This window comes from Cavia porcellus, unplaced genomic scaffold (assembly GCF_034190915.1).
Source record: "Cavia porcellus strain 051 isolate PalLab524CR breed Dunkin Hartley unplaced genomic scaffold, mCavPor4.1 scaffold_5, whole genome shotgun sequence".
Taxonomy (NCBI): domain Eukaryota; kingdom Metazoa; phylum Chordata; class Mammalia; order Rodentia; family Caviidae; genus Cavia; species Cavia porcellus.
The window spans coordinates 15,076,282-15,094,209 of record NW_026947488.1 but is presented as its reverse complement, the minus strand read 5'-3'; the positions used below and the strand labels follow the sequence as shown (position 1 = coordinate 15,094,209).

The 17,928-nt window shown below is 51.4% G+C and overlaps 1 protein-coding gene across 1 annotated transcript; it reads right to left on the bottom strand.

Annotated features, from left to right (window-relative positions):
• Nucleotides 1-8,913: 8,913 nt before the first annotated feature.
• LOC100729898 (thyrotropin-releasing hormone receptor-like) lies at nucleotides 8,914-14,791 on the bottom strand. Its single transcript, XM_003467797.5, has 2 exons — nucleotides 12,182-14,791; nucleotides 8,914-9,483 (listed from the first exon to the last, which is right to left on the bottom strand). The coding sequence occupies exons 1-2, from the start codon at nucleotides 12,965-12,967 to the stop codon at nucleotides 9,169-9,171; spliced, it is 1,101 nt and encodes a 366-aa protein (XP_003467845.4). The 5' UTR covers nucleotides 12,968-14,791; the 3' UTR covers nucleotides 8,914-9,168.
• Between the last annotated feature and the right edge of the window lie 3,137 nt (nucleotides 14,792-17,928).

The following is a 17,928-nucleotide window of genomic DNA, read 5'->3' as shown; positions in this document are numbered from 1 at the left end:
GGGCTTCTATACCTCTGTATTGATTTGCTAGGGCTGTGGTAATGAGACTGACGAGTTTAAACAACAGAAATGCATTGTATTGCAGTCTTAGAGGCCACAAGTGTGAAGCCAAGTTGTCATGGGACTGACTCCTCCTGAAGCCTGTGAGGGAGATCTGCTCATGCCAGTCTCTCCTAGCTCCTAGCTTGTGACCTCATCAGTATTTATTCTGCTGTGTGTGTCCACATCTGTCTTCAGAGTTGTTTGTGAGATATCACCTAATTGGATTTTAGAAGGGTGGAAATCCATGCTTCAAATCCATGCCAGAGATAATGAAACTCAAGCAGACTCTAGCATATCAATAAACATTTGTTTATTAGTGATATCCATTAAACAGATACTTATATTTATTCATAAAGAAATATTTCTGGCTTTGTCTGGATTCAGTATTGAGGTTCTAAAGGTTATAAAGTAAATTAGGTGAACATTTCCCTTCTTCTTCCTTAGGGAAAATTTTCAAAGGTTAATTTTATGAACCTAGAACTCACCTGTAAAATTTTCTGGGCCTAGTGTTTTTATTTTGTTTTGTTTGATTGTAGATATGCTCAGAATTTCTGTTGTTCATATTTCCCTCTCACCAGCCACTGTACTTCAGTTGCCTAGGTAAGAGTTACAGTTCCTATTATTTCTGTGTCCTAGAAACAATTGGTCACTATGTTGCATATTATAAGAACCAATCAATAACCACCCAATTCTCTGCTTCTGTATTTCCTGCTTGCTTATCCCATATAAGCCCCAAACTACCAAGGACCAAGGCCTGATATTTTGAGATGATCCTGATCAGAGCCCATCAGTGTAAAACAAATCTGCCTCCAAATACTGGGTGTCGTGGGTGTTGTCTTAGTGTTTCTGCTTGTCATTGTAATACATATTTATAATATGTTTATACCTGTATAATATATTTATACTGATTCCTTTTGACTAAGCTTTTGAGTGAACTGTACTGCGCAAACATACACAAATATTATCTGCCAATTAAAAATAAACAACAAAATTGTATGTGGTATTATTTGAAAACTTTGCATAACCTCTACTGACTCTGTGGCTCAGTACCATGTTCCATTACTAAATTTATGGAGATGAATATGGGGGGAATCTTCACTACGTTTGATGCCTTCATTTTTATAGAAACTTGTACATTTGATTTATTATTTTTAAAAAACCAACTTTTGTTTTAGTTAATCCTTGTATTTTTTCTATTTTCTTAATTTTTATTTTCATTATATTCTTCATCATATTTTTAACTTTCCTATTCTTATTTGAGCATCTTGAGTTAGACACAACTTGTTGGTCTTCTCAACAACTTTATTCCTAGACAGAGCTTGGGAAGTGGCCCAAGTTGCATTTGAACTTGCCGTCCTCCCACCTCAGCCTCCCACTGTCCGGGGTTATCGGTCTGCTCAGTTCTTCTTTTAAATATAATAGTTTAAGTTTCTAAATTTCCTTACGCATTTCTCTCTAATGAGCTCCCCGCAGGTGTACATTTAGTGGATGAGACATATAATAAAACAACCAATGCTTCATATTGATGTTTAATTGACAATTAAGCCATGTTGCACAAGGGACTTTCGTGTCTCTGAGGGCTGGATTTGGTCAGCAGGCTGAAGACTGCTGTGTCTGGGGAGATGCATCTCACAGGTGCCCGGAAGGGCAGGTACGGGAAGGAGGAAGCCCCTTGGAAATGCAGTCCCCACTGGAACAGCAGGTGAAGAGAACTATGAAGTGTTTCATTACTGACATAAATATGGAGGAAAAGGTTCTGCCTCCAACTTGGGGCCCTTCTGCTTGGGTGTAGCATGGCCTCCCTTCTGTTGCAAGATCTTCAATCAATATCTAAACATTTTGCTCCACATACCAGCCTGCCCTTTGTGTAACTCCTGCTGGCCCTCAGGGACCCTGTTTCCCTCTGTTCCTATCAGGGTTCCTTTCAGGATTCTAGAATGATCAGTACTTTTTAATACCTTCAGACCCTCTCCTTCCCAGGATGACAGAGTTGGGGACCACACAGCCGAGCTCCTTTGAGAGTGCTGAAGTGCATGATCCAGCAGAACGGAAATGAGCAGGCTGCAGTGTTGGGAGGGAGGTGGGGGCACAAGAAAAGGGTTGTCACCGTGGACACAGTTCAGAAAGCCTCCGGGAAGACATGGGCACTGAGCTAGGGCCTGCCATGTGGGAACCTGGCCCCTTGAAGTGAAGAGGACCCCAGGGGTCTGGAGTAGCTTGTACCGAGACAGCAAGCATTATGCCTTCTGTGAGACCAGAGCCGAGCTCCAGGCAGGGCCTGAGCCTGGACCACCTAGAAGTTAAACTTCAGAGCCGTGAGACACGATAAGAACAAAGGCTTTAATGTGGCTGTGCATGGCTGGATTGGGGGTGGTTCATTACATTGCAACTGATAAGTAATACAAGTTCTCAAATGGTGGTGGAGGGTAGACCAGGCCAGAGCGAGCGGTGGGTGGGGCTTGATTCTACGCTGAAATACAGAGGAGTTGGCACAGGGGAGACGGTGAGAAGGAAGGAAAAGGAGGGAAAGGAGAGGAAAAAAGAGGAAGGGAAGACAGGAAATGGAGGGCTGGGGATGCGAGGAGGAGAAGAGGAGCCACGGAAGGAGGGAAGCTGGGAAGAAACCAGAAAATACGAGGTTGTAAGTCCACATTGGATGCGGCAGTTCCCACTATGACCACTAGATGGCAGCACGACCCCGGGCCATCCACTCAGTGAGCCTCAGCTATCAATCCCACGGTGCAATGATCAGAGTTGCCCAAAAATGTCCCCCTCTAGTTCTCCTAGGGTCCTATGGACACGGAACCAGCAAGGTCACAACAGTAAACTGAATATCTGTTGCCCCAGAGTCCACACTTTGAAATCCTAAACCTCAGCATGATGGTATTAGAATGAGGGGCTTTGGGGGGCCAGCGGGGTGGAGCCCCCTGGAATGGCTTTAATGCCCGAGTACAAGGGACCCTGGACGCTCATTCGCCCTCTTCACGCCTCATGAGGAGTGGGCAGTGTGTGACCTGAACCTGACCAGACTCACCCATGCCGGCACCCTGATCCCAGACTCCTGGCTTCCAGAGCTGTGAGGCATGAAATTGGGCAGGTTAAGCCCTGAAGTCCGCTGGGAACTTGTCACAGTATCCTGGAGTGACTAAGGCAGCTGCGGAGGGAAAGTGTCTCCCCTCAACTTCCTGGAGACCAAGGACCCTTTCAGCAGGGGCACTGAATCTCCCTGTGGGCCATACCCCAGGGCACTGGGCTTCCTGGCAGCTCCACAGCCTGCTCTGTCCATCCAGCCTGGGGTCCCCTGCTTGTTGAGGCCCTTCACTGGTGACGTGGTTGTCACAACAGCCCAGAAGAAGCTGAGCAAAGAGGGTGGAGTCCCTCGGTGGAGACCAGCCCTCCACCAAGGGCCCACTAACAACTGGGCACTCTGTGCTCTTCTCAGGAGGACGACAGGAAGAGGGCCCATGCGTCTCTCTCTCTCTCTCTCTGACCCTCAGCTTGAAGTTTGCTATTTACACAATAAATCATCCTCATATCTTAACCAATTCTGAATTTTTCCTGAGCCCTAACGAGTGGCAAGTGGAGACTTTGCCCCAGAGCGCTGCACCGAAGTCACCCAGTGCTCAGGACCGTGGAGGAGACAGCTCCTCTCTGCCCTGCCCGGGTTTCCTTCCTGCCTCATCTCTGCATCCATTGATGCCACACTTTTTGTGCAGGATCCTTTGGTCTCCCAAACCCCTAGTTTTAGAAGACAGTGTCTTAAGCACATCCTCTTCCGCAGTGAAGTTTCAGGGGTTCAGTTAGCAGTGTCCCCCCAGGCCCAGCGTCCGTCTGGGAGGTGATGCTTGCTGCTGCACGGGAGTCACTGGCAGTGAGCTGAGGGTGCTGAGAACAAACATCCCCTGCCCACTGTTGGGAGGAGGAGGCATCTCGGGTTCCTTCAGCAGAAACGCAGAGGCCCTGCCTGGAAGGACTCTCCGCAAATTCAGCAGCCTTTTGCCATCTCGTCCCTGCACCATCAGATCAGGTCCTAGAAATGGGCCTGGAGAACCTAGAAATGGGCTCATACTCAGGATAGACCAGGCAGGGGCCTGCAGGCTCGGCTAAAGACAAGCAGCTGTCCCAAGACGCCATTCTGTGGGAGGGGGTAGGACTGGCTCAGTCCTTTGGTCTTCATCTTGGCTGCAGCTGCAGCCGAGGTCACCTGAGTCTTCTGAATTTCTCATCCATCCTTTGGGAGTTGGGGCAGATTTGCTGGGGTCAGAGCCACCAAGACAAACAGAGGAGGGCAAGGCTCTGGCTGCAATGGGGAGCTGGCTGCCCCCCCCCACATTCCCATGTAAAGAGATGGAGAAAAGTCGGCTGTTTCTCCCCTATACTCAGAAGGGCACCTGGCACATATTAGGTGCTCAATAAACATTAGCTGAATGCATGAACTGAATGAATAAATGAATGAACCAGACCCAAACTTGTTTTTTGAAATCTTTCGTATCCTTTTCCACTCTCCCCAAAACATTTTCCTATCCCTTCCAGTCCATAAAGAAAGGTCTAACAATCTCATGCAGTTATAGGTGTGGGCATCTTAATGCCAGGTCCCACAGGATGCCAGGGGAAGGCATTGATGGCGGAATTTTGAGACTGAGGTCCGGGAATCAAATGGAGTGGAGGCCTCTCGAGTGACCTGGGCCAGCTCCCTGAGGTGGCAGGCAGAGGTGGACTTCACCAGCTGGAGGAGCAATGGCCGACGGTGGTGGTGGAGGCAGCGCATGTCTGCAGTACAAAGCCCAGGCCTTCCCCAGCTCCTGAAGCCTCAGCTCTAGCTGTGTGCCATGGTGACCATCTTTACAGCCGAGATTGTCCATTGTGCCAGGAGCAACCTCCTCTGCGTGCCCTAGGAGGCTTCCAGTTACAAGTATGAGAAACCCCAGCTCAACTTGGTTTAAAGGAGACTTCCTGGTATGGGAAATCAAACCGTCTTAGCAAAAGGGCCCGTGGGGAAGGCTCTGTGAACAGCTGACCTGATATTGTTTGAACCACAAAGTGTCCAAGGAAAGTGCCCCCCCGCCCAGCTACAGAAAAGGAACCATGACCAGCGTGTCAATCACGCCAATCCCACGTCCCTCGGGAGGGGACCGTTCAGGGGTGGGTGTGCAGCCAGCTCTGCCGGGGGGGGGGGGCTGGAGAGCTTTGTGGGGCTTCTGAGAAAGTCATCCCTGTTGGATGAGAAGAGAATTACACGATGAGAAACCTGTATCTTCTTTTTCTGTTTGCAGATTGCTATGAGAGAACGTGATACACAGAGCTGCTACGGTGACCCTAAGGGGGACACTGCTAACCCACTGGAGATTATAAAGTTGGAAGTGCCTAGGTCACAGGGATATTGTTGAGACCCTTCACCATCCCTGGAGCTGCCTGTTCTCAGACTGCTTGTTATGTGGTGGGATAGAATGTTTATCACTGTTAGCCGAGCACTCTGTTACTTGTAGCTAAATGCATCCAACCATCACAAGGAGTTTGTGCCCTGTGTACTCACTGTTAATTCTCTTGAATTTTCTTGACTTTACCCCATCTATATCTGTCTTAGTTGTATCTTTAGACTGGTGTTTATTAATATTTCAAGATGGTTTCCAGAGGCATCCAGGGCTACCTATGCCCTAACCCTCCTCTAAGAGGAAAGTACGTATTGATTCTACCAACAGTGCACAGAAGCCTGGAGCCAACTCCTGACTGAGGAATGTGCTGCTGTCCTAACCTGCATCCTTCCCTGGCGTTGCCCTGATCCATGGGTCAACGGGGTGAGATCGCCCAGCCTGGATGACACCAGTGGGTGGCTCAGTTCTCTCAGTCCTACAGCCCGGCTGTGACATGCCAGGAAGGGATGTGTAAGTGCCAGGGGGAGCCCCGGTGTCCCCTAAAGCAGGAAAGCACAGGTGAGGACCCCATCTCCATTTTAGTCTTGCTTGATTTTTATACTCGGCTTCTGTAGGTAATTTCATCTTTGGAGGGTCACACGGCTCCTGCTGATTTTCCCACAGCCTGGCAGCCACAAACCTGCTTATTTATTCTGCATCCTTTCTTCTTTGTAATGGAGTAGGTTATTTAAATAAGTTGTCCAGAAAAGCTGATTTGCTGCCTTCTTTAGGAAAGACCTGACCAGGCCACACATCACTCAGAGCTAGCGGGAGCACCTTCCACGGTCCACGACCCTCCCGGAGGTGGCCGCCACGCTCCCTCCCTCAAGCTCCCCCTCAGCTGCCTAGTTGTCTTTGATGCAGCTGTGAGTCGTCCCCAGGTTTTATTCCCCCTTTTTATTGATGGGAACCAGACCTAGGGAAATTGCAAGGGTCTCGCCAGCTTTTGGTGGTCTGTGCCTCCCTGTCCCACTCCTGCCAGCTGTGGACATTTCCAGCAGGGCACCTCTTTGCCATGGTGAGGTAGCCATGTTCGTCCTCAGGCCTTTATTGTTGCATAGAGGACAGGGCAGACGATGCTACCCAGGGGATGCCCAGAGGGCCCTGCTCCCAGGAGCTCCCAATCAAGTGCTGTAAAGGAGGGAAAGGCACGTGCAGGAGGACACCTAAGCCACCTGCTGCAAGAGGGGTCATGTAGCAGGTGGGTCCAGGAGGACAGAAGTAATCACAAGGGAGAAGCGGTCAGGGGAGGCCTCCCGGGGCCAGCTCAGACCTCTGTCCAGTTGCCCCACACGTGTTCAGGGCTGAGCATGTGAAGTCTGGGGGACTCATCCCCCAAGGGTCTCACTCTGTCTCCTTCGCCCCCATCTGAATGCCCAGTAGAGCTGCTGAGAGGTACAGAGGGCAGGTTTGAGGGCCGCTGTCTGGGGAACTTCCCATGTGACCTTGAATCCTGCTGAGCTGTCTGCCCCGAGAGTGCCCAGAAAGGCTGCAGTTTCTTAGTGAAAGTGAAAATGAACTCAGACTTGCAGGGGACTTCCTAAACTGGAAGGCTGAAGGCCGAGTCTTTAACCCTCCCCCTACATACACACACACACTTTCTGTTTCTTTTCTCTTAACTTTGGGTTTGGAAGAAACCAGATTTCAGCAATTTCTCTCCTCCTGAATGCAGCCAGAGGCGTCTCTTGGCTACACGGAGGACAGACTGCAAAGGAGGCCAGGGATGGAGGACACGAAGAGGCGCTTCATCTGCACACCCTCTGCTGAAGTCCGGATACTTGGGCTCTGGGCTCAGCCTCTCCCTGGGAAAAGTCCACTAAGACTGAGCTTTGGTGGGAGAGTGAATCCACATGGGGACAAATGCAGGACCTCTGGCCACACTGTTCCTCTCAATGCCAGAGAGAGGGACCAGGAAAAGCCTGGTGTGCCCTCCCATCTCCCTGGCAACACGACAGAGCCAGAGCCAGGGAGAAGACAGAGCTAGAGGCAGGCAGAAGTGAAGGCGGCTTCTCAGTAGCCCCAGGACGTTCTGTCTGGAGAACCTTCCAGCAGCGTCAGACCCGGTTAACCAGTGAGGGAAGCTTTGGGGTTTGTGACATTTACGGGGAAAGTGTCCATTTCGCCAGAAAACAGTAGTCTGGGGGAATGTCAGGGCTAGAAAAACCTCTGCCACCTCTCAGCTACTAGATGGAGGAACTGAGGTGGGGGAACATGGCCAACATGTCACATATCTCACGGGGAGTCACTGAGCACCGGGGGTCATCCGCCTGGTGTGACCTCATGCTGACTATGCTACAACTGTGCCTGACTCTTTCAACCTTGACTCTCGTTAGGCACCAAATCTGACGTGTCTGGGGGCCCACAGGGATGGGGAGACGTGGGAGCTGACACAGCCATCCAAGCCAGTGCTCTGAGGCTCAGCCCTCTCCCTCTGGCTCCTGGATATCCATTCAGCACTCAGCCCAGCTGGACAGCGCCTGCACCCTGGGAATCCAGCGTCCTTTGACAGGTACAAGGCTTCTTCTGAGAGTCTCACAGTTTCAAGAAGAGGCTAAACTCTGGTTTGGGCTATTTTCCTAGGATCACAGCCAGATGCTACACTGGGTAGGGGGGCTTTGGGGGCTTTGGGGGCTGCTGCCCTGCTGCTTAAAGGGACAAACAGACAGAAGAGGCCCCATTTTCTACCTTGGTTCTCAGGTCTGTCACTTTCCCCATGGCAGGGAATGCCGTGCTCACTCAGACCAGTCCTTACTGCCTTTGGGAAGAGCCAGGTGCTCGGCCGCTTAGCCAGCTGTGCTCCTGGTCACCAGCTGAAGTCACAGCTGTCACTTACCAGCATTCACTTGACAGTTTGAGGCCTGTTCAGACCCTCTTCCTTTACTGCATGCTGTGGATGCACCTACTGAGAAGTTGAGCTCATGAGACAGAAACGGCCTAGAGCTTGGGTCACAAAATGGGAGCCAGTCACCCTTGAAAGACAGCACTTCGTGAGCTAGCAAAAAGCTTTGTGGGCCATTCACTAATGTTTGGAGGGCCTTTGCTAATGCTCTGAATCCTGATGAACACCCAGGGCTTTACCATTATCTGACACTCTTGTCTGCAATCAAAATGTGTTTGAAGATGTGGCCTCCAACCCAGCCACATTTCTGGCTCTGTCCTCTGTGTCTGTCCTGCCCCCCCTCTGCACCTGCACAGTGGCTGCTGGGGAAACATCTGTGTCCCGAGCCAGCTGTTAGACAGAGACAACATGTGGAGCCCAGCAGGGGGAGGCAACGTTTTGTTTGTCCGGGCAATCAAAAGCTTGCTGGGCTCCCAGGAAGAGGGGTTCCCAGATCCCTGACATCTTCTTCCGCTTCATTCGATCTCTGCAAATTAGAGATCTCATTCAAAATCTTACTCCAACCCTACCTAGGATGTCCCCAGGCCATATAAAGCCTTTGTGTAAATTATGCAAAGGTGACACCTTCCCCCTTTAGGTCTGTATATTCACAGTTTCTGTGAGTGAGCTAAGTAGACAAACCTAGGCTGTCTGTGCTATGAATAGTGATTCCTAAAAGTGTGAGTGCACAACCTGTGCATCTCTACTAGGCAGACTTGGACACCACTCCCTCCTCCCTAAGTGCATAGAAACCTCTTAATTTGAATAGGGATAGAGTAGTAGGCCTTGCCAAGACCTCCTGTCTGTCTGAGCCCTTGGCATGCCCCCAGGTTCCTTCTAGGGGCCCAAACTGTGCTGGGAACAGTCTTTGACGATGCTGTAGCAAACAGGGAGGTCCTCCTGGGGCGGGCGCTTGGGTTGGGCCAGGCGGCACTGGAACAGCCTGTGGAAGGCGTTGCGGAAGCGCTGGGACATGAGGGCGTAGACGATGGGGTTGGCAGCGCTATTCAGGTAGATGCAAAGACGACAGAAGAGAAGGAAGCCGAAGTCAAGGTAGGGTGGCTGCAGGAAGGAATTCGCCACCACCAGAGCGCGGTAGGGCAGCCACAGCACAGCAAAAAGGACCAGCACCACGGCCAGCATCTTGATGACCTGCCAGGTAGGAGGAGAGGAAGGAACGCGTGGGTGCCAGGGCAGAATCCAACCAAGGCAGCCACTGGCATTGTAAGCTGTGCCTCCCGAAAGCCCCCCGGAAGACTCCTATGCAGTCATCAATGCCCTGCACGAGTTATTTTTTCCCCTTGGAAACTTCTTGCCTCCAGTCCACCTCCAAAGCCTTTGGATGGGCCTCTAGCACCTAGAAGACAAATTCATGAGCCAACTGGGCCCTAGGATTTCTGCCTGTGAGACAGGAACAGTTCTACCTGTGAGATGGAGACTGCAGGGGGTGTGGGGGTCGAAGGGGTTAATGCAGGAGCCAGGCAGAGAGTGAACGGCACATGAGGACCGCTGTGCCCACGCCTGCTGCTGCCCTGACACTGCCTCTGTCACGGTGCGTGTGCAGTTGGGCTGGAACCCTGGCCCCACTGCTGGCCAGCTGCTGAGGATTGGGCCAGCCTCTCTCTCCCCACCACTCCCAGCCACGCACTCCCTTCTGGTCCTTTCCTCTCTCCTGCTCCTTTCCTTCTGAGCCCCCTGCCCACCTTGGAACCACCTTGGCTCCTTCCCTCCTCGTCACCTCCCTGGGTCTGCAGATCTGGTCATCGCACCTGGATAGCCTAGACTACACAGAGCCCCCCTTGATGTGCATCAAAGATTCAGGGCTCTACATCCCAGCATGCAGATGCCACAGGGCACGTGTGCAGGAAGGAGCAGGGCTGCCACCCCTGTCCCTGCTTCTGAAGTCCTCAGTGGTGCTTTAGAGATCAAACCTTGAGTTTAAGCTCACTTACAGGAGCCAGAACTGCCTGGCCAGTCCTGGAACTGCTTCTGTCCAGACCACCCTGGGCCGCTGCAGTCAGCTCTGGGGACTCCGGGAAAGGCCACTTTCTCACAGGGAAGAAGCCGGCCTGGAGGGCTGCAGCGTGTGACGGCTTCTCCCACTCTGTGCGTTCAGTCTCTGTGAGGGGCCTCTCTGAAAGGCCCAGACCAAGCCAAGAACCCTCAGAGTTATCAGGTTCTCCGTGAGCTATGGAATCCCGGGAGTTCCCTTGTCAGCCTTGACTTCCTTATTTTATCAAATTCAAATTTAATTCCATTGTTTTAGGTTCATTTGGTGATAAATACTGGGCTCTGGAATCAGATGGCCTGGATTCAAATCCTGACCTTGGCACTCAGCTCTGTAATTGCCTCAGTTTCCTTATCTGTCAAACCAGGACAACAGTGTGTACCGCATCGAGTGTAAAAACTCAGTTTTCTGACTTGGTACAGCACTCAGATGAGCGCCTGTCACACAGCAACTGTTAGCTGTTAGTACTGTTATTCTCTGCTTCCTGGTCCTTAACACGCTGCCTTCATTTACTGCCCTGTTCCCATTGCAACTGCCCATTATATTCTGTAAGGGCTCTCTTAGGCACCAGAGAATGCTCAAGCCACAGAAATCCCTCTCATCAAAAACCACAACAGTAATAACAGGCACTGTATATGGGACACTTACCACATGCAGATTCATGATTTTCACTTGCCCATTTTACAGAGGGGGAAACTGAGGCTCAAATAGATGAAATGACCTACCCAAGGTCACAGAGCAAGTCACCCTTAGCAAAGCTGCAAGCTGGGACCCAGGCTGGACTGCTCTTTTCACCACCAGCAGTGTCTCTTCTAGACAGTTGGACCCCCCATGCCAGGCCGAGTGGGAAAGCAGTAAGCAGAATAGTCACGGGGCACGGGGAGGGGAGGAGGCACATTTGTCCCTTCCAGGGCAGCGCAGGTCAGCAGGCTGGGATTATTTCACAAGAGCTCACCCTCTGGCTAGCACTGCCTGGAGCTGAGATGCCTGCATGAGGGTGGACAGGAGCTGGTGGGAGCCCCTTAGAGAGCACCTTCCCAGAGAGTCATGGGGGTACACCGAGGGGGGCAGGGAGGTGCTCAGATGGTCCTCGCCAGGTTCCAGTAGTGACTTAGTTAGGAGGTGTCCTCTGCCCCGCTCTCCCCAAGAGCTGCAGGTGGAGGCGAAAGGCTGAGGGTAAAGACCAGCTGGACCCAGGAGCTGTCCGTGTGCTGCAGTCCTGAAAACCCTGAGCATCCAGGCTGCAGGAGAGCAGGGCAGGTACAGGGAGACTGGACCTGTGGCTCCCCACCCAGATGTCTCACTGTGCGCCCTTCCTCACCCCTGGCTCCCCATGAGCCTCTGTCCTGGTCCATAAAAACAGCTATTAACTTTCTGACCAGGGATCACCTCAGGCACGGTCACACACCAGGCCCACTGTGAAATGCTGTCTCTCCCTATCCCCATCCTGGGCTCTCAGGTCCTCTCCCTCCACCGAGGCAGCCTTAGTGTCAGACACAGCAGCATGGCCTTGAGAAAGTCACCTTGCCTTTCTGAGCCTGTTTTCCCAAGAGTAGAAGAAGATGACCAATCGCTGTCCAGACACAGCAGTCAGGGAAGTCTAACAACGATAACCAGCAACAATCAAGCATGTTAGGTTTAACAGTCAGTGGGCCGCAGACTTCAGAGGAGTCATCTCATTTCCACGGACTGACAATCCCCCCACGACAGAGGCTCCAAAACGCAAACCTAGTAAGTGGTGCAACAGGGATTTGGACTGAGGTGTCTGACTCCAGGGGCTGCTGATCTTGCACCCGCCTCTGTTGGCTCGATAGAAGGGTCTGGTGAGAGTCCGGGTCTTACCTGCTTCCGAGAGTTGAGGGCGTCCTTCCTGCCCTTGGAGGAGAAGCTTGCGTGGTGGGCGGGGCCCATCTGATGGTCAGAGCCCGTGAGCCCGGAGTGGCCAGGAGGCAGCGGTCTGGTGAAGAGGACGCGCGCTATGAGCGCGTACAGCACGGTGGCCAGGCCCAGCGGCAGCGCGTAGAAGAACACGAAGTCCAGGAAGTACACGGGCAGGTAGAGGGAGCGCGACACGCGGTAGTCGCATTGGACCTGCACGCCATCGGCATACACTACCTTGCGTGTGTCCACCAGGAAGAGCCAGAGCGTGCAGTAGGTGCCCGTGGCCAGCCACACCCATGCTGCCATGCGCTTGGCCCGCGCTACGGTGCACAGTGCCTGGGCGCGCAGAGGGTGGCAGATGGCGAGGTAGCGCTCCACGGTGAAGGCCATGATGGAGCCGGAGGAGGCATTGATGCCAACGTACTGCAGGTAGGTGATGCCCAGGCAGCCGGCGTGGCCAAAGACCCAGCCACCACCGGATGCCGCCTCAGCCACAGTGGGCACTGCAGCCCCCAGAAGCACCAGCAGGTCTGCAACGGCCAGACTCACCAGGTAACAGTTGGTGGGCGTGACCATGTGGCGGTCCCAGACTACCACGAGTACCACCACGGCGTTGCCCGCCACACCCACGGCACTCACTAGGGGCACCAGGGTCAGAGTCACCACCTGCACGACCAGTGGAGCCCGGGGCATGGCACCCAGGCCAGACGCGTTTGCGCGCTCCGGGGAGCCCGTGGCGTTCTCCATGAACCTGGCCCTCGCCCCTTAAGGCGGGGAACCACTCAGGCTGCAACAGTGCGCTCGCTCGCCCTGCAAAGGCGCGCTCCCCCGCAGGGCTGCGGAATGCTCTCCTGGCAGGCAGCTGGGTCCCGCGTCTGAATGCAGCTGAAATGGTTCACCCAGTGGATGTGGGGTCTCAGTTCACTGCGCAGGACTCCAAGGAACCAGAAACTGGAGTAAACAGGTGCTCGCTGCTCGGTTTTCAAGAAGACTTTCAGCGATCTCTCACGGGGTGGGGGTCCCTCCAGGGTGCGTTCCGGACTGTGGGTCGCTCTCTACCCTTAACTGGGCACCTGGCTTCCACCTCCCGTAGCATGGACACCTGAGCCCTCCGCGCTCTTACCTGGCTCCCAAAGTTCAAAGGGCTCCCAGGGCCGGTCGAGGAAGCGCGGCGGGCTCTCCGTGGCTGCCTTGGCGCCCCCCGGAGCTGCTCTGTTCCCCGCACTGTACCGTCGCCTCAGCCCGGCATCTGTTCTCCGGTTAGCTGGCGGCGCCGCAGCCTGCACACCCCGGGGTCAAGCAGGTGTCGTGGGAGCAGAAGGAACGCGCGCTGCCCACCCGAGCAGCAGCCTGATGTCTTTTGTGCCTTCGCTCTGGGCTTTCTCTCCCCGTCTCCTCTTTCCCTTGTGCAGGAGGAGCCGGGACTGGCGGGCTTCCTGACTCGACCTGGGAACCCACCGTGTTCTCACTGGCAGAAACCAGAGCCGCGCTGTGGACGAACCGTGAATCGAGGTGCTCAGCTGGGAAAAGGCCTTTGCCCATCTGGATTCGGGTCGACTCAGTCTCTGAAGCTTGCCATCTTCTAGCCACCTTTTGACTTTTCCCTCTGTACCTTTCCTAGTTTTTATTCAAGAATTGTCATTTCTTTTGTTTGTTTTGTTTATGAGTTGCAAATTCTTGAAGCAAGCCTCCCACAGCCCCACAGGGACCTCTCCCGTCTCTAAGACTGCCACTCAAAAGGCACGAGCCAGTTAGCTTTCTTGGTACAGAAGGTGTGGGTATTGAAAGTTGAATGAATGAATGAGCAAACAAATGAATGAGTGAAACTTTCTGCATTTAGGATGCTTCCCAAGGATGGGACCGCACTGAATTTCAAATGGCATGCAGGCTGTTTCTGAGGGACCCTGGTTGCCTGCCTGTACTTAGTAAGTGCCGAAGAATTGTTCACCACTGTCAGTCCATCAATTACATTCTCTCCAAATTATTTATTCATCTGAAAAAATGAGAATTATAAGAAGAGAGCTCCCCTTGATCCTCAGAAGACAGAGGGACAAAATCCATGTAAAACTCTAGCATGGCGAGTGGAGGACAGACCGGTGATTACAGTGACCCTGAGATTCTCCTCAACCTTTAGTGTCTAAGCACAGTTTGGACCCAACTCTCTGTCCACAGGTCCTGTAAATGGACAAAAAGTAAATTAGAGAGAAATTAGCCAGAGAGTACTTGGGAGGTGCCAGCCAGAGTCGGGGACATCCCCAGGGTCAGTCTTCCTAACAATGACGGCTCCGCATGAAGAATGTATTATTGCTCTGTGATGCTCTTTATGCTTTGTATGTGATGCTCTTTTTATACTGACAGTGCTCCAAGTGGAGGGTGAAAGACAGAGAAACTGACCCCGACCAGGTAAGTGACTTGCTTAAGGATACAGATTAGCCAGGGGGGTAGGATTTGAACCCAGGAGGGGAGGCTGTGTTCTGGGATTTGAACTCGGGAGGGGAGGCTGTGTTCTGGGATTTGAACCCAGTAGCCTTGCTGTGGAGTCCATGTCCTTACCACACTACATTATCTCTCTGCACTGTGCTGTTCTCTAGGATCTTTGGCAATCACAATGGCAAAGCTCCTTACTCTGGCCCAGGTACTACGCTGTGTTCTTACGTGGACTCTGCCCGTTTCCTCCAGCTGTGCCTAGGAGATGCCCAATTTGTAAAAGAGGATGTTGATGCTCAGAATGAATGATCTCCAGTGTCTCATAGGGCTCAAGCAGGAAGGAGAATCTCAAATTCTCAACTTTCCACTCTCTGTCTCTACCCGAGCCCCAGCTGCCCCTTCCTCAGAGCCTTCCAGGGTAGCAGGAGGCAGTGACACTCAGGGTGTCCCCTTTCTCCAAACCCTGCTCTCTGAGGATGGACCGAAAAGATCCTTTTACCCATCTGAATGTCAAGCAGCTCCTTGGGCTTCTCTCCTGCTGAGCCTGCAGGCTCTCATTCCTGCTTAACTGAGCTGTGCGGTGGGCAGCCGCAGGTGGCAGAACTTGGCAATGGATTAAGCAAATCTGAAGGGCTCTTTGCCGTGCTTTATCTCTAGTGCTCCCCACTTTAGGAAAAGCACCTCCTAGAATTACTTCTGTTTCCTGTACCACTGGCATTCGACACTTCAGAAGTTTCTACATCTACATCCATACTAGCTTTTTATTGCTGAGACAAATGCTAAATATACACAATACAAACAGCTTGTTGGATTACAGATTCACAGGGTTCAGTCCATAATCAGTCATTTCTAGAAACAGAGGCATCACACGGTGGAATAACACTGCTCACTTCACGGAGGCTGGAGAGCAGATTAGAAACAATGTTAGAGGGGAAATCAGGTGTAGCCCCCAGTTCACACCCCCACAGTCCCCCCCAAAATACCCAGAAATGTCTGCCACTTATCTGCTAGGAGCTTATTAATCTAGTCAAGTTGATAATCATGATTGTCATAACATCCAAAATGTATCCTAATCAACTTTAGCCATTATGTTCTTTATCAAAGTTATGTTCTTTACCATTACGTTCTTTTTCATCCATAACCTCTTGTTGAGACAATTGAACACTTTTCCTAGTAAGGCTTCTAGGTACATTCTTGCTCTTTGACTTACAATCCAGTCTCCGTGCAACACCAAGTGGTCTTCTAAACATACAGGCCACTTGCTGTGCTTAATCCTTAAAGGCATCTTTTTCACTTAAGAAGAATCCTGCTCTCCACGTGAGCCTCACATCTCCCACTTTCTCATGATATTTCAGCCATAGTCTTTTTTGTCTATTTTGTCTATTTCTGTCTTTTTTGCTCAGATCGCATGCCATACTGGGTAGACTAGTGACCTCCCAAACCTCCTACTTGGGGAACAGGTCTTTAGAAATGTACATTCATTTGTTAAGATGAGGTCAGCTTTAGACTAAGTCCAATGCCTCAAGTCCACATATGAGAAAGATACAGAGAGATAGAAGAGAGACTCACAGGGATGAAGGCCAGACAGAGCCAGAGGCAAGAATCAGAACCACCCAGCTACATAGTAAGGACCAGCAAGGACTGCCAGCAACTCCTAGAAGTTAGAAAGGGCAAGAAGGATCGTTTTCCAAAGTCATCGGACAAAGAGGGCGTGGCCCTGGATTTAGGGTCTCTAACCTCCAGGTCAGTAAAAATAACCTTGGCTGGTGGTAGTTTGCCTTGGCAGCCTCAGGAGACACATGGCAAACTCCTTCATGCTTCTTTGCCCTTGTGCTGGGTTTTCCTCTCCCTGTATCTCTGTTATTCTGGCTGTTTTCACCTCCCCCATACTGGTCTCCATCCAAATCTTAGCTCCCCGGAGATGTCTTGCCCAGCTGCCCTAGTGAAAGTCACTCTTCTGAGTGAGTCTGTATCACAATGCCTTGTTTAATTTTCTTCCTAGAATTTATTGTCTAGAATTATTTTATGGGTTTTTGGGGGCAACACTATGTTATACACCTCATACCAAGAGAATATATATTACATGAGGATCAATACTCAATATCCAGACAAAAAAACTTATCTGTAGGAGCAACTCAATAAATATCTGTTACATACGCCCATTCAGCAAAGGCTCAGAATGTTCAAAAAGGGAAACTTGTCTAAGGCCACAGAATTTTTGTTTAAACACAAGCTGTCTTATGCTTGAGCCCGGGGCTCCTAACCGTTATGCAATGATAACCAACAATGATGCAAAGGCAAAATAGAATTTTAGAGAGGGTTCATAAGGAAAGAGGCAGACAGAAAAAATAATTTTACTAGTCTCTGGCTTTAGAGCATGACAGAATAAACTGGCAAACAAGATTAGATTCATGGAGAAGCTTTGATCTGGAATTAAGGTCTGTGCTTAATTTAGGGCCAGAAGAATTCTTAGCAGAAGCCTGGGGAGCTGTCTGGAGTACCCTGGTGCTGAACGAGCCTGGCGCTGGCTGAGCCGCTTCGTGGGTTCTGCGTTCAGGCCCGCGCTACTCAGATCCACCCTCATCGCCCACCCTCCGGGCTGCTCAGCCCTCATAGATTTCCTTCATTTTTGAACTGGATTTGTTAGTCCACAAGTCTGCCAACCATCCACCCTCTCTCCTGCCTCAGGCTCAGTCTAGTTAGGAAAAGAAAATTCCCCCTTTGCAGAATATCTATAAACAAACTTTTTTTGGCAGAATATCTATAAATGGACTTTTAAGTCATCTCAATCTGTGAGAACGTGGTAGGATCCAGTGTACACAAGTGCAGGGGGGAAGTGGTACAACAACATTGATCACTCGTCTAATTTCTGGGCTTTTCTTTCAGCATGAGAAACACACATTGTTTTCTGCCGTATTTCCTTGATGATAAGCTTCTGTACCAGCCACTGCAAATTCTTCAGCTCTCCTGAGAACTTGGGGAAACTCTCACCGGATCTGCCCTCGGAGAGGCTGTCCTGTAAGCCTTGGATACAACATCACTCCTCCCCAGAGCGAGGCTCCTGGTAAAGTGTTTCTCAGCCACTCACCTAGGGGTTGACAGTCAGGACACTTGCTTCTATTGTCACTCAACAATATATGCAGTCCAGATGCCCACAGTCCTGGACATGTGACCCCTAAGGTGGAAGTGGGATGATGCCAAGCTGTGGGTGTTGTCAGGCCTCACTGCCCTCAAAAGATCTCCATTCACTCAGTCATTCAACAAACATGTGCTGAGCTTTT